The 15,503-nt window shown below is 32.9% G+C and overlaps 1 protein-coding gene across 1 annotated transcript; it reads left to right on the forward strand.

Moving 5' to 3' along the window:
- Positions 1 to 10,011: 10,011 nt before the first annotated feature.
- On the forward strand, positions 10,012 to 14,203 carry LOC106669031 (trypsin-2-like). The gene is made up of 3 exons (XM_014398276.2): positions 10,012 to 10,556; positions 13,665 to 13,842; positions 13,906 to 14,203. The coding sequence occupies exons 1-3, from the start codon at positions 10,092 to 10,094 to the stop codon at positions 14,184 to 14,186; spliced, it is 924 nt and encodes a 307-aa protein (XP_014253762.1). The 5' UTR covers positions 10,012 to 10,091; the 3' UTR covers positions 14,187 to 14,203.
- Positions 14,204 to 15,503: the final 1,300 nt, after the last annotated feature.

The following is a 15,503-nucleotide window of genomic DNA, read 5'->3' on the forward strand; positions in this document are numbered from 1 at the left end:
AATCTCAGGCTACGTTTTTGACTAAACAACAAACGACAAATGGCTGGACAAATGTCCTGGAGAAAAACGTACACAACAAAACTTGGGTATAACGCTCCCGTTTATAACGATTTTCCGTATATTCCTGGGTCTCAATCCTAGTGGGGATTTCTATTGAAAGTTTTTCCGTTGTAACGACTTCCCGTTTATAACTTTCCAGCGGAAGGATGAAACACATGTTTGCTTAAAGCTTTGTTAAAGCAGGCAGGAGGCGTTATAAAGTCAAAATCAATCTAAATTAAGTGTAAAATTGATATAAAACCAGGAAAGAAACAACACTTATTATTATCTAAAGCATTCATTGAAAATAATTTCGATGAATTTTCCTCCCTCCGAGAAAATGTTTCCACAAATTCAATAATGTGTATCATTCAAATTTTTAAGCCGTGAACCCTCTGTTCGATTGTTCGATGAACAAAAGACAGCGTAAAAAGATTTAAAAAGTAAAGAAAAAGATGGAAACAATCATTCATACTAATAATACAGCCGAAAATAATGGACGTTTGAGTGCAGAGAAAGTAGAAGACGAATTAGAATATGTTACACACCGGAGAATATAATCGGCCGTTTGTTTTTACTGCGACAGATACTGTTGAGAACCATATCCAAGGAGTACATCAAAGGAGAGAGGTGACGATGAAACCACAGGTTTTTTTACGCTCAAAGACAAAACATTCAGATTTAATTGCCTATTTTACGTAATAATTAGCTATTGAGATTCGCAATTGACTTCATAATTGCTGAACATCGTTCGTCGCCTCTAACAAGCGTTGAAACTTGCCTTTGAAGAATGGGGTTCTGTTTCACAAGACAAAACCCGATCTTTTATTACAAAGGGCATTATACACGGTATTGATTGTTTAAAAAATTACTCTGTCCAATAAATATAATTTTGGAATTAAAAACATTTATTTTATTATTTTTCGTACAATTTCTAATACATTTTAAAGCAATTTGTAATATAAAAAAAAATGTTAGGGAAAGTAAATCCTACAAAACTGGCAATATCCTTAAAAAATTTTGAGTAGTTTACTTTATTTAATAGGTTGAAATTAACTTGTATCTTATATATTATTTTCTATTAATGATACATTTACTAAAAAGTTGAAAATACTCCAAGGCCCGGTCAAACGCATAAGGACATCTTTTTTTAACGAAGCCTACCCTACAAGCTAATTAATGTAAGTTCATTTACGTGTTTTTCCAAAACCTTTCCGCAATTAAAGCCGATCTGTTATATCAAATTTACTTTTTATTCACAGTCATCTAATATATCAATACTTTGCCAATTAGAATTCATCGATTCTAATAAAGGTAATTTTTGTTGTATTTACATGAAATTATACGTTAGGTTAAAAACTGTGCTGGATTGTGTGTGGTGTTTAGTGACCGTTAATTATTAATTATTTGGAGATCGTGAGTTGCGGACTGGTGTGATGTAGGTTTTAGGAAACAATTTTCTTTTTCGTGCCAACGTTTCGATCATTATTGAGCTCATCTTCAGAGATCAAAGTGTTTGTTTTCTTTGTAGATATGTCATTATTGTGTGTCGTGTTGAGAGTCACCTAGTCACACCAGAACGCATCTCACGATCTCCAAATAATCACTGTGCTCGATGTTAAACTATATTATATTGTTATTTATGTTATTGTTTGCATTAGATTGTTTTTAACTTATTTATAGTAATATTATAAATATAGAGTCCTTATGAAGGGGATATATTCTTCAAAATCTGGAAGAAACTGAGTGTTGTTTGTTTTTAATTGGCCTCGTCCCTGATCACCTTTTCTTCGTAAATTCATAGTATGAAAACTGCTAAAAAAACTAACATCGGAGGTTTTGACTTTTACTTACACACATGAATTCTAATTTTCGACTAATTTTAAAAATAAAAGTATTGTAATGTGGTCTGGTCTGACCTTTTGTCTAGTTAGACATTACATATGCACCGCATACTCGATTTCATTGTTATCGTCTAAAGACTTGTATTGGTGTTAAAATGCTGGATTTTACACTCGTCAAGCAAAATGAAATTCAGTTTAAAATTACTCGGCACTAGCAAAACTTGATTTTGGTATAGGTCAGTATCCGTTGTTAACTTTGCTAAAGTTCGAAGTTCATAAGAGGAAAAAGTGAATTTGCACTGTCAATAGTCTTTCGGATCCTTGCAAGTTAAGGATCACAGCTTTTTTGACCGTTAATATTTGTTTTAGGTCGAGTTGAAAACAGAAAAGTGATTGGCCGTTTGGGTTTAGTAAGTAGGTCATAAAAACGCCTTCTCATCATACCTATATCAAACTTTTGCCTAATAAAATTCATTATTCCGTCGATGTAGTTTTCTAAAACCATAATATTTCAAAATATTTAACTTGGCACATCAACAGTAAAAATATAAATATGTCGGGGAAAACATGGTGTCTATTGAGAGGAAGAACGTGGATTATTGTCCATGTTTTACAGTTAACCGGCATCGTCCGTCTACCTGGACGTTCTCTCCCTTCAAGCAAAAAAAATCCTTTCATGTTGCTAAACGACTTCTAACACAATTTAATCCACTTTTACTACACCTTTCAAGATTGAAGAATTTTACAATTTGTTTCAATATTATCAAAATATCCACGATTTCAAATTAAAAAAAAACAGGTACTTTTTCTTGATAAACGTAATTTATAGTGTCCATATGAAAGGGACTTTGTTAGAATAATTCAAGCTAGAGAGAGACTTCAGAAAAACAAGACTGAACAAACTGAAAACCAATTTTGTTGACCTACGACGAAAGTTGGAAAATTGCAATAACACATTTCATGTGATCCAACCTTCTCTGTATTTTCTTATTATAAACATCGAAAGTAAATGCAATTTAATTTTTTAAGATAATATGCAATTTTTAAGGAATAATAAGTAGCCTGCATTTCTGAAGTAGAAAAAATGTAAAAATGCATTATTTAAATATTATATTATGTAACAATTTTTTGGGTGCTATGAGATAATGAGATTAAGAAGTGCTTCAAATGATTTTTTGAAAGTTACAAATGAGTGTGTTCTTGTTTGTCCTTTCGCGATGAACGTGCCACACGGCTACACTTAAGTTTTAAGACACTCGGCATTTTTATAATAATTATATTACATACCAAAAACTACCTTCCCAATTAAAATAATGTAACGCGTTTTAATTCCGAAGATTGAGTATTAACTGGAAAATATCGAGCTCGATCGTAAAATTGCTACTCCTGGAAACTTGTATTTTTACAACTTTGGGTACATTTTTCTCCAAAACAATACACCATATTAAAACGATTTTTTCCCTCAGTTTATAGACTAATAATAGGAAAGCAACTGTTGCTTGCAATACTTTAAAAAAATCTGGGATCAGAGAAATGAATGTTTTTTGGAGAAAAGAATGTATAAAAATGTTGACAAAAATTAACGATTTACTATTTTGAAAAGTCTATAGCTACAAATTCGTAGGCTAATAACATAAATAAGGGCGTCGGTGGCCGCAACGGTTTAGGCGTTGACACGGCGCTCATCAATGTAAGGTAAAGGTCCCGGGTTCGAATCCAGCGGCCCTGCATTCAAGCTCGATATACTTACAAAACCACCCCGAGGGTTGATATAACCTCTCCTGCCGCGAACAAAAATAGGCCGGACGTTGTAATACGCCAAATAGATTTAGAGAAAATTTTAACGTATAATTAAAACATTATGGTTTGAATTATATCCGATAATAATATGTATGGCATAATTAAATTACAGTTATCAAAAACAATACATGTATTTTTTATGTTTGAAACCGTGGATATTCTGCATAACTAAAACGCCTAAAAAATTTACAGAAATACAGTAAACATTTATAGTTTGATGTACAGACCTTTTTGAAAAAATGGGTATCTAACTTAAAAGGCGTCCAACATAAGTTGAGTCAAATAAAAAACAGGAAAATACCAGTGTTCCATCGAAAAACTGTCGCTACCTCGTCAAAATAAAAAACTTCCTTACACCCTATGAGCTAAACCTGATAAGTTAAATAACGAAAATTTAAAATTTATAAATGTAATACAAAGTCGTGACACTATATGGCTGCCAACGTAATGGAAATACAAATGAAAAAAAATCATTTTAATTGCATAATTTTGGTTTGTCAAAAAACCTTTTCTACTCATATTAACAAACCACACTTATTTTTTAACAAGTAAGAAAACGTTAACATTATGGTATTATCAGATAAACTCGTAAGTTATACAATTAAAGTAGAAATCCTACCATCCTAGAATCCTACCAAAACTCTCCAAATAAAATTTATTTTCACGCAGACTTGATTTTATTCAGTTCATTGACGCCAAAAGTATTGACTTTACCCAAAATATCAAAGTTCAATCTTTCCCATCTTTCCTAGCCTTGAATCGTATAAAAAGGACCATTAGATCGCTAATATCAATAAAAACTAGATTACATTTGGTTTAGGGTTTGGGAGGTCTGGTAGAAACATTTATGAAATAATAATTTTAAAGCTGTTTTTATATCAGAGAGTAAGAAGTTTTTTCTAATTGTCATATAGTGCATTTGTGGAAAAATTGTACACTTCCAATTTCTATTTTAATAGGCTAAAACAATGTCCCTGCAGGAAATAGCAATAAAGTTTTTTTAATAAACGCTTAATTTATACTGATATTGCTTTCTTTAGCGCATTTGCAGAAATATTTTATACAAAAAAGTCTTATATTTCGCAGTCATGGCAGAATATTACATTTCCAGTAGTATTTTTTAATTAATCCAACTATGGTCTTTCAAACTAACTTCCTTTCATATAATAAAAACTCTTTCACTGCCTCATTCAGTCATGGGGGCCCATCTGGGATTAAAAAAATATTAATCCAAAATATAAAGGTAAAAGCATTTTTTTTCTCTCTGTAGCATTAGAAAGCTAGTATCATAGAAAAATGATCATTGGAAAGAGAATATCAACGAAGAAAGATAGTTTTACCTAATAACTTCCAGTCTTTTAGTAGATAGAAACTTTTTCTCATATTGTTTTTTGACGGTGTTTAAAACTTATCTTAGAGAATTTCTATATCAATAAAAAAATTGCTCAACTGCGGAATATTTACATAATTAGAATTAACAATAGTATACACAGAAGACTGGTTAGAAAAAGTGAAAATAGGTTATAATTTCAAACCTATAGTTAATTGAAAGACATCTATACAATGTTCAATAAAAACTGATTTTTTTTCTAATAATTGAAAATTCAATTCGTTCTACTTTATTTGACATATTTTTGTGTTTAACTAAAAAAGTGTTTAACCTTTTTTACGCCCTGCATTTTGGTGAATTTCATTTGTAACAAACTTTACCCAATTATATATACTATTGCAATAAGTATTTTATCCATCCACCGCAATATCGAAGGTTGGATACGTTGTGTTGATAATTATACTGATAATGATAAATATATTCATAATTTATAGAGCTCTCTGTAATTACGATATGCATTAAAGAGAAACAAATGGTACTATTAAGAAACTTCGTATTCTAAAATTATAATTACCACTATTGTAATAAAATTTATTTAGTATATTCAACCAAAAATGATTGAAGATAATTGCATCAAAGAACAAACTATATGCATCAAAAACCGATTAATTTAGACTATTTTTAGAAAGAAATTATTTAATTAAGTGAAAGAAAATGTGCTCAATGAATTTTATATTATGAACAGAATAATTGATTTTTCAACTTAGTTCTATTTTAAACTCGATGCGTAATGCATGATTCAAAGTACGTAAATCAACCTAACATTTTCTTATTTCCAACTTACTATTGTCAAAAAACTTTATTACTGACTAATGGCAATTCAAACAAAAGATTGTTAAAAATCTCCTTATAAAATCTCCTTACAATATTATAAAAATCGAAATTTAACAAATAGTCCAATTGAGATATATGGCTCAATGAAAACAAAATTTCAATATTGCCATAATATTTGCAGAGTAGATCAGCATAAAATTTATTATGTAACATTCCGAATTATCCTTCTTGAACGTAATATCAGATTTAGCCTTTTTTTAACTTACAATTTACGTAAGTCGCAAACTGGCTATCTAGTTCGATAAAATTGAATCGAAATATATAATTATATAATTTTTTTGAAATGCTTGTACAGCATGTTAAAGTTTCGTCTAGAAAAAATGGAAAATAGTTTATTTACGGAGTTACACAATACTTTATCATCAGAGAAAATCTGATTTTCTCATGTGGCTAAATTCAATACGAATAGAGTTTTATTTTTTCTCATAAAGACATAATTGAACTGAAATGTGGTGTGTTTAAAATTATGAAAAGCATACAGGAAAATGGAGGAAAGATTTTTGAAAGATGCGGAGTAAGATATTTTAGCAGTTTACATTATGCAGTTGATCATTTTCCTTGAAAAAGTGAACGTTGGAAGATTTTTTGTTTTGTTTTATCGTATAATACATTATGTAAATTCAAAAATATTATTTTTTATGGATTTTTTTTTTGTATTCGAGCATTGGGTAAAACGATATCGTCTGGAGTAGAGTTACATTAATACTAGGAGCATCTTAAGCAATATTTAGAAAAGATAAACGAATTTTGCGGAGAATTTTGTTTAGAGGACAAGGGATGCCGAGGGGTGCTAGGGGTGAAACTAGAATCGATATCTCGTGAAAGAAGGGGGATGAGTCACCGCTTTGAATTCTTATCAACCGTCGGTCCGAGAAGGGGCACGCACGTTGTACGTACGCCGGTATCGATTGTACGTCGGGTGGCCGTCGTGCCAGGACGTCCTGGGAGGGACGTCGTCCAGAGGGTCAAGATTCAAGTCTTACCTGTGCAGAGGCCGCGAAGGCGGCGAGGACACAGGCGACGAGGGCCGCAGGCATTACTCCCGTCACCCGTCTGCTTGGCATACACTTTGACAGGAAAAAACACAAGTGAGAGCGAGGAGCTTTGATTACATACAACACGCCCACAAGGCGAATGGAATTTGACTAAGCCATGCAATGCCCTCTGCTTGACACTCTTCACCTGAGCATGCGCCGGCGAGAATTCTATGATTGGTTTCATCATAGCTTCACAGATCGCCCCACCGACTGCACTCCACACTCTCTGACGTCACCAAGTAATCAATGCTTTGTTACCTTGTTACACAGGCTCATTTACCTCTGATAGCAGACGACGTTTAGCAAATTACTGCCACAATTCGCCTTTACTACGAACTACGATTATCCAAATCTAATCATGGGTTTTTGTTTGTTTAATAATGGAAGGAAGTCAAAGAAACGCGTAATTAAGCTATAAATTATATGAGGAGATGAATTATTACAAAACAAACAAAGAGTAGAATTTATAAATTTACGCCTATTTATGCGATATACAAAAGTAAAAAAAGTAAAACTATTATTATAAATGAACTATAATGAAAATACAGGGTGGTTCAGCATAAACCCGAAAAAATGGGTTCAAAAACCTCGACATAAAGAACAACCCTGTTGTTGATGTACAATAGAGTGCAAGTACACACTTCTTCATTCAACCTTGTCTTACACTTTTTGACCCAGTCTTCGAAACGCTCAAAGTGTTTTTGGATATTGAACGTAGCTTGGAACTTACCCCGAGAATATATTTTTTCATTCAATATTGTCTACTACTTTTAGACCCAGTCTTCGAAACGCTCAAAGTGTTCTTGGATATTGAAGTAGCTTGGACAGGATTCAAGTTAGAGGACAAAATTGCGGTATATAGGATGGTTCAGCATAAACCCGAAAAAAAATTTGGTCCAAAAACCTCGACATAAGGAACAGCCTTGTTGTTGTTGTACAATGGAGTGCAAGACTTCTAGTTGATATTGATCGACCTCCGTAGTTTAAATTGATGTATTGGATCTTCATGATGTCATTTTCAGGTCAAAATGACCTCAAGAAGATCCAATACATCAATTTGAGTGCAAGACTTTTTTTCGATGTGAACTTACCCCGAAAACATATTTCTTCATTCAATCTTGTCTTCCACTTCGATTCGAGGACAAAATTGCGGTATAAAGGGTGGTCCAGAATAAATCCGAAATAAATTGGATCCAAAAACGTCGACATAAAGAACAACCCTGTTGTTGATGTACAATGTTGTGCAAGACTGTTTTTTCAATGTGAACTTACCCCGAAAACATATTTCTTCATTCAACTTTGTCTTCCACTTGACCCAGTCTTCGAAACGCTCAAAGTGTTCTTGGATGTTGGATGCAGCTTGGACAGGATTCGAGTTAGAGGATAAAATTGTGGAATGTACGTTGGTCCAGCATAAACCCGAAATAATATTGGGTCCAAAAACCTCGACATAAGGAACAACCCTGTTGTTGTTAAACAATGGAGTGCAAGACTGTTTTTTCATGTGAACTTACCCCAAGTACGTTTTTCTTGTGAATGATTTTATTAATCCAGAGCAACTGCCATTTTGAAAAATTCCGACCTTAAGCTATAAATATGCATATTTTCAAGATCAAGAGCATCTGGTCCAATTTGTAACCACATTTTGAATTTTGCATTAAACGCCGTTGTTTGTTTATTAATTCGACTCAAAATGTAGTATTTAAAAAATGAGAAACTTTTGATAAATTGCCAAAAAGAACTGCTTTTCAACAAACATATTTGTAGGTGTGCCAAACATCATAAATACTTCTTCATGTAATATGCTTTCTTAAGGTTACTCGAAATTCCAAAAACGTCCAGCTTCAACGGTCACGTATATACAAGAGGAGTTTTTATTTATTTTTATTGTATTATTTACATATAGTTTGCCTACTTCGGGCAAATAACGCCATTTACTTCCGTGATGCCCAATACAAATTAGGAGAAAACTTGTCTCGATCACATACCATAAGAAAGTTTATTAAATGAATAAGTTTTTATGAGATATTGGTACTAACGCTCGGTCACTTCTTCTATGTTTCAACCTAGTATCACCAAACAAAAGTTTTATAAATACTGGTTATCCTACGTCCATAGCCTACCACTGTTAGCTAAAAATCATTTAGCTTCATGCTTTTTATTAGTCTCTTTTCACTTGAAAATTATTTCTAAATTACATAAGTTGAAATGAATTTATTTCTGTTTCCTCCTTTTCTTGATAGAAGATATTCCTATTATGTTTGTCTAGTTAACAACATACAATTATCCTTACTTTATCGGACTTTGCTGCTGAAGTCTGTTGTAAATCTAGGCAAGAATTTCTTGACGAACTATTTACCCTGTCTTTTTCCTAGGTTGTTTTTCTATCAGGTCAACTTAATTATTTTGTAATTCTTAATTTTATATGGCAGCTTAAAATTGGGCAGAGGTTTTATGGGCCTACTATAAATTTTGTTAGGAACCCTCCTATTTTATTATACTTTACAATTTTGTTCATACTACTCTGGGACAGAGAGAAGCTAAGGTTTATTTTTTAATGAAGCCAGTTTTTACCACATCTTAGCTATAGAGAGAGTAGAGGTGTTTTCTTTCTATTTCCAGCACATTTCATTTATACATCTGCACGATGAAGGGTGAATAAGCAGAAAGCTGTCTGACGTATAAGATGACCTTATGACCTTATATAGACTTTACGCGGATAAATAAAATCCCCTGAACAAGTGCAGAATGTTCTGAAGGAGGAATTAATTCACCTTACTTAAAACATCTGCATTATTTTAAAGAAATTGCAAATAAGATAGGTTGAACTATGAACTTGCGCTCAAACAACCGGGCTGCGCTGTGCAATAAACAAGGCACTTGGATGTTTTCCGGAGGGTGGAATTCCATAATATTGAACAAAGTCAGCTAAGTGTTTTTCAAGGAAGTCACAAATGTGATAAAAACATTACTGTGAAGAGCTCCAGTAAAGTAAGCTTCACGTTATCTGGTGGAAGTTGTTTAAATCTTTTATAGTTCTGATAATTTTAAAGAATACACATGTTATTTTTTATACTCTGTATATAAAAGTAATTTACAAGGTGTTCTATATTTTTGAAGATTACTGAATTTTTGTAATTAGTTGAGATGTTTTTCTTTTCTTTGTATTCACATCTATGCGTGGCAATTTGTTTCGTGTGTAGCTTGCACGGGGAGGATTACATCGAGAAGAAAATCATCAACGGAAGAAAAACCAGTCTCAAAAAGTATCCATTCGCAGTGTCCATCATGACTACATCAAAGCCTCATATTTGCGGTGGGTCTATTATAACGAAAACGCTGGTAACGTCTGCGTGCCATTGCTTCCGCTCGAACGTGTCTGGTTCAGTAAATGAAGTACCTCCTATATTCCTTCATGTCAGAGCTGGGATCGTCAACTTAAAATATTCGGCGAAGTCCGAGCAGCTGCGCTACGTAGACAAAATTTACATTCATCCGAAGTGTGTTATCACGGATAAGAGCTTGTATTATGACATCGCACTGCTTCGCATATCGCCTTCATTTATCTTCAACGATTATGTCAAACCGATCTCGCTTCCGTTCAGTTTAACTGTAAGTCACCTTCAAACGCAAAATTTTAAAAACAGCTGTTTTCACAATAAAACAAAAGAAATATCAATGACAAAAACTTCAACGTACACTATAAGATAGCCATAAAACATTTTAATTTATTATTTCTCACGAGCACGTGCTATAGTTTATATTTTTAACAATAATTAGATTTCCAATTATATTTTTTGAAGTTTGATAACTAATTAAAATTTGGGATTTCAGTTGTTCGTGACACAGCCATCACATTCTGACTAAAAGTTGAACATATCCAATTAATGCACTAGAAAATGTAAATTTTTGATAATTATTTTGTTCGCTTTTCTTTATTTCTCTTTTTCTTGCATAAGTAATATTTTTTGCATAAATACAATTCATATATTCTATGAATATATGAATATATTTCGTGGTCCGATTGACCAAATAACGTCTATCAATTAATTAATCTTCATGAAAGATATTGGTTGACATGAAAAAGCTAGTGTCACGAGCGGGATTCGAACCCACGATATTCGGCTCAATAAGCTGCTGCTCTAACGACTTGAGCTATCGTGATTTCGATCACTCGGACACCAACCACCCATCCCAACCTACCTTTCGAATTTTCTCTCCTATTTAACACTTTTCAAATGTCGTATAATCAGGATTCGATTCTCGGAGACAAATGAAATGTGGCAAAAAGGAGGGAAAATTCGAAAAAAAAAGTTTGAAGTTGTGACGGGGAGTTGGTAGTGGATCGAAGTCAGGATAGGTAACGTGTTTTGAGAAGGGGCGTATTGAGCTGAAGGTCGTGGGTTCGAATCCCGTTCGTGACACTAGCATTCTTATGTTAACTAATACCTTACATAAAGATTAATTAATTGAAACAATTCATATACTTGTTGCGATTAACACCCTTCTACATTCCTCTCTCACTATAACTCTGTCTCTTTAACACATCTCACTTTCTCTCTTTCTCTAAATTTTTATGTAAGTTACGGTACCTGTCATTTTGCTGTAACTATGTTTTCTATATTTAGACACTGATTTGAGTTTCATTTTGTATTTGGATAAAATACAGGGTGAGACATTTTTCGATGCGCCGCAAAACGTCAGCGACATTCAGATTGAAATAAATCTTAGTTAAACATAATGCTTATGTTAACTAGAGGCGAGTCAGATTACAACACATAGTTTGAAGCCTAATTACTTATCGGAATTACGTGCTAAACTGTTAGAAGTGGAAAATAAATAAGGGGCAATCCATTGTCAATAATATTTCACAGAAAAGATATTTCTCCATCAAACCCTCTCTTATAGAACGTCTAATAATTACTCGTGTATTTCTTCTATTTCATTAATCTTGTTAACCATGTTGCCTTGGAGCTAAAAACTATTACTGAACTTTTACTTTTTGGTAAATGAATCATCAGAAAACCCGGCATGACTAATGATTTTCCCTGTAGCCGCAATCATTGATAAGTACTCTTACGCTTTATGTATTGATCTGTTAATAAATAGTGGAATGTTATGTTTGTCACGAGGATCGATATGAACAAAATTTTTTTAAAGTAGAATACAAAAGAACTGAAAGAATATCTTTCAGTTTGAAACCTAAATGTTTTAGAATGTACAAAATGTTAACGATTTTTTTTTAAGAAATACATATTATTACTTTATCATCAATATTAAATTTTCTGATTTATCGTGCAAAGATGATGCTTATAATGTCACCTTTAAGCATGATCAGAAGTTTTATGCTAATGATTAAACATATTTTAGACAATGATCGCCTTTTTTTCGCATTTTCTGTTTTTCTATATTACAATTTCAGTTGTCAAATAAATAACAGTAATTATTCAAAAATCGTGAGATGCGGTCTGGTAGGATGTAGGTTTCAGAAAAACATTTTCTTTATCGTGCCAACGTTTTGATCTTTGTTGAGCCCTGAAGATGATCTCAATAAAGATCGAAACGTTGGCAAGATAAAGAAAATGTTTTTCTGAAACCTACATCACACCAGAACGCATCTCACGATTTCTGAATAATTATCGACTAACTGTCACTACTCAACTCAACTCAAACAACAGTAATATTTTGTTACTTCTATCTTTTCTTCAACTTATGAAGATATTAGGCATGCTATCAAAAATTTATCATAAATCTCCTGGATTCGACCACTCATTAATTCGTAACGTAATGTTTTTAACGACCATAACTCAACCCTCATGCTTTTTTCTTCCTAAATCCATAAAAGCTTTGACTCCATGTAATAATTGTTCGTCCAATCCCGATACCACATTCCAAATTCTTACTGTCCAATCGTTTAATCCTTTCTTGCCCTACTTTTCTTCAGGGCAACACCTACTGTAGCAAATTTGCTAAAGCTTAGCTAATCCTATGAGCTTATGGTTGGCGTGTGCAGTGTTTTCCCTTTAATGTTCCCTGCCGTGTATTGGAAACTTTTTTGGCACCAATCTAAAATCTCCATCCTGGAATCTTCTACATCCAAGATGGCTCTTCATCCCACCACTGCATATTGTATCGATTGCTATATTTGCCAAACATAGAATTTTTCAAATTATAATTTGACTCTTTTTGCCCAAGGGTTGTGCAGAGCAATGCCCACTTTAACAACTTTGTGCAGTACCAATGGTACCCCAACAATAAGCTTGAAAATTATCCTCAAAAACCTAAAAGGTTTTCTTTGCTGTTTTCTCACTCCCGTTGCCCTAGACACCAACCAATAATCTCAAAAGCCTCTTGCTTATTTATTTTTTTAAGCTTGTTTTGACATTTTTAAGCTTATTATTACGGGATAAATGATAAGAAATACATAAATATAGTTATGATAGGAACTACTAATTATTAAATATAGTATTAATACATTTTAGTTAAATCAAATTAATAGTTTAAATTTTCAAAAACATTGGGTTGTTGAAATACCCTTGTAAAAAATAAATAGATAAAAATTATTAAATTACAACAAATCCTAAATACATAAGCTTATTTTTTGTTAGGCAACGGAATTCTTAACATGTTGAAAAAGACACACAAAGATCTAGTACATAGATGAATGTTATAAATTGCTTAAAATCGTAATATTTTATGTTTGAAGTTAAATTATTTTAGAAAACAGAGCATGGACAAGTAAATTTGACGTATTATACCGAAATTCGTCTTTACTGCTACGTAGCGGGCTGGGGGAAGAATAACCACGAGAACGTCAGCAATGACCTCATGGAAGTTGCCATCCCGTTGATGCCTTTTAAAACATGTTCTGATACAATTTCAGCAGTTTCAAAAGGCAGTAAGTTATTTCTTAATGAATTCTGAATTTTTAAAAAACTATGCTTATTTTTTTTTTTTATAGATTTTACCGTCTCCGACCCAACGTCGCAGATTTGCGCGTCAGTAGTCGAAGGGAAAGACGCATGCACGGGTGATTCAGGCAGCGGGTTAAAATGTGGAAAATACCTCCTTGGAATGGTTTCCTGGGGAGTCGGATGTGCTAACGTTAGTTACCCAGCTGTATTCGCCAAGATCGATTGCGCGAAGGCGTTCTTCCGAGAGGTCTTCTTGAGTAAAGGGAATTTTTTGAATGGCAGCAGTATGTGGGTGTTTCTCATTGCTATCTCCTTATCTTCAACGTAAATCACTAATAAATTGAAAAAAGCTAGTTATTATATTGTTAACTTTAAACCTATTTTCTTTTTTTTATTATGTACAAATTATATATATTTAATCACATATTATATATGTGATATAGCTTTAATGTAATATATTATTTGGAATTTTATAATGACTTTGTTAAATAAAATATAACATGTAATAAAAACAAAGCCCTGTTTGCCAGAATTAAAATAATATGTAGATAATTTATAAATGTTTAATGCTGCTTAATGCAAAGCTTAATTGTGTAGTAGCAACCTCTTTTTTCACACATGGTTTTCTAGAACATTTTAATTTTTTTTATTATTTCGCAACTGTATAGGGAGAAAACATACAAATGATGAAGGTACTTCTCTGCAGAGTATTAATGTAAGCAATTGCCTTTTTGCGACGTTAAAGAAGAATATTTGGAGATCGTGAGATGCGGTCTGGTAACGTAGGCTTTAGAAAAACATTTTCTTTGTCGTACCAACGTTTCGATCTTTATTGTGATCATCTTCAGAGCCCACTATACACGACACGGCAGAATGAACATATCTACACAGAAAACAAACACTTTGAGCCCTGAAGATGATCTCAATAAAGATTGAAACATTGGCACGATAAAGAAAATATTTTTCTAAACCTACGTCACACCAGACCACATCTCACGATCTCCAATTAATCATTAACTAAGGTCACTTAACACACTAAACACCACACATTAAAGAAGAATTTTTGAGTTGATGAGGTCGTAGCCAAGACTTTATTCCATGGTAGATCGTGAATAGTCTGGTTGACTTCCGGTGGTGTGAATGCTCTATAGGTGAAGAGGTTGGTATTGGTTCTGTATGTTGTAGGTTTTGTATGTCAATGTGCGGAGAGAGAACTGTCGAGGGGTTCAACGCCAGATCTTTTCTTCATCCTATTTGTCCCAAGATCGTTCTGCAGGTTGTAGTGAAGTGTGAAAAATATTTGTACTTAAGAATTTTCTTTGTACACATAAGGAAATATAATCTGTAACACTTTAAACTACGTAAGTAGTGATGGTAGGTTAAAAAAAATGCAGAAAAAAAAGCTACGTGAGTAGTAGGTTGAAGCGTTCGAAATTCAAATTGACATCTGGTAAAATATTAATAGTAACAATAGAGTTAATTATTTTGTTATTTCATTTCTCAAATAGTTTAAAAGAAACAAGTAACTAGATAATAGAGATGGAGATAATGAGCGGACAGGATTTAAATTTGTATTAGCTTGGATATAAATTTAGATGGGAGTTTTCAATTTATAGTATAGTGTGTTGTTTTATTGTTTTGCATT

Source organism: Cimex lectularius, unplaced genomic scaffold (genome assembly GCF_000648675.2).
Source record: "Cimex lectularius strain Harlan isolate CLEC.00 unplaced genomic scaffold, Clec_2.1 scaffold148, whole genome shotgun sequence".
Classification (NCBI taxonomy): domain Eukaryota; kingdom Metazoa; phylum Arthropoda; class Insecta; order Hemiptera; family Cimicidae; genus Cimex; species Cimex lectularius.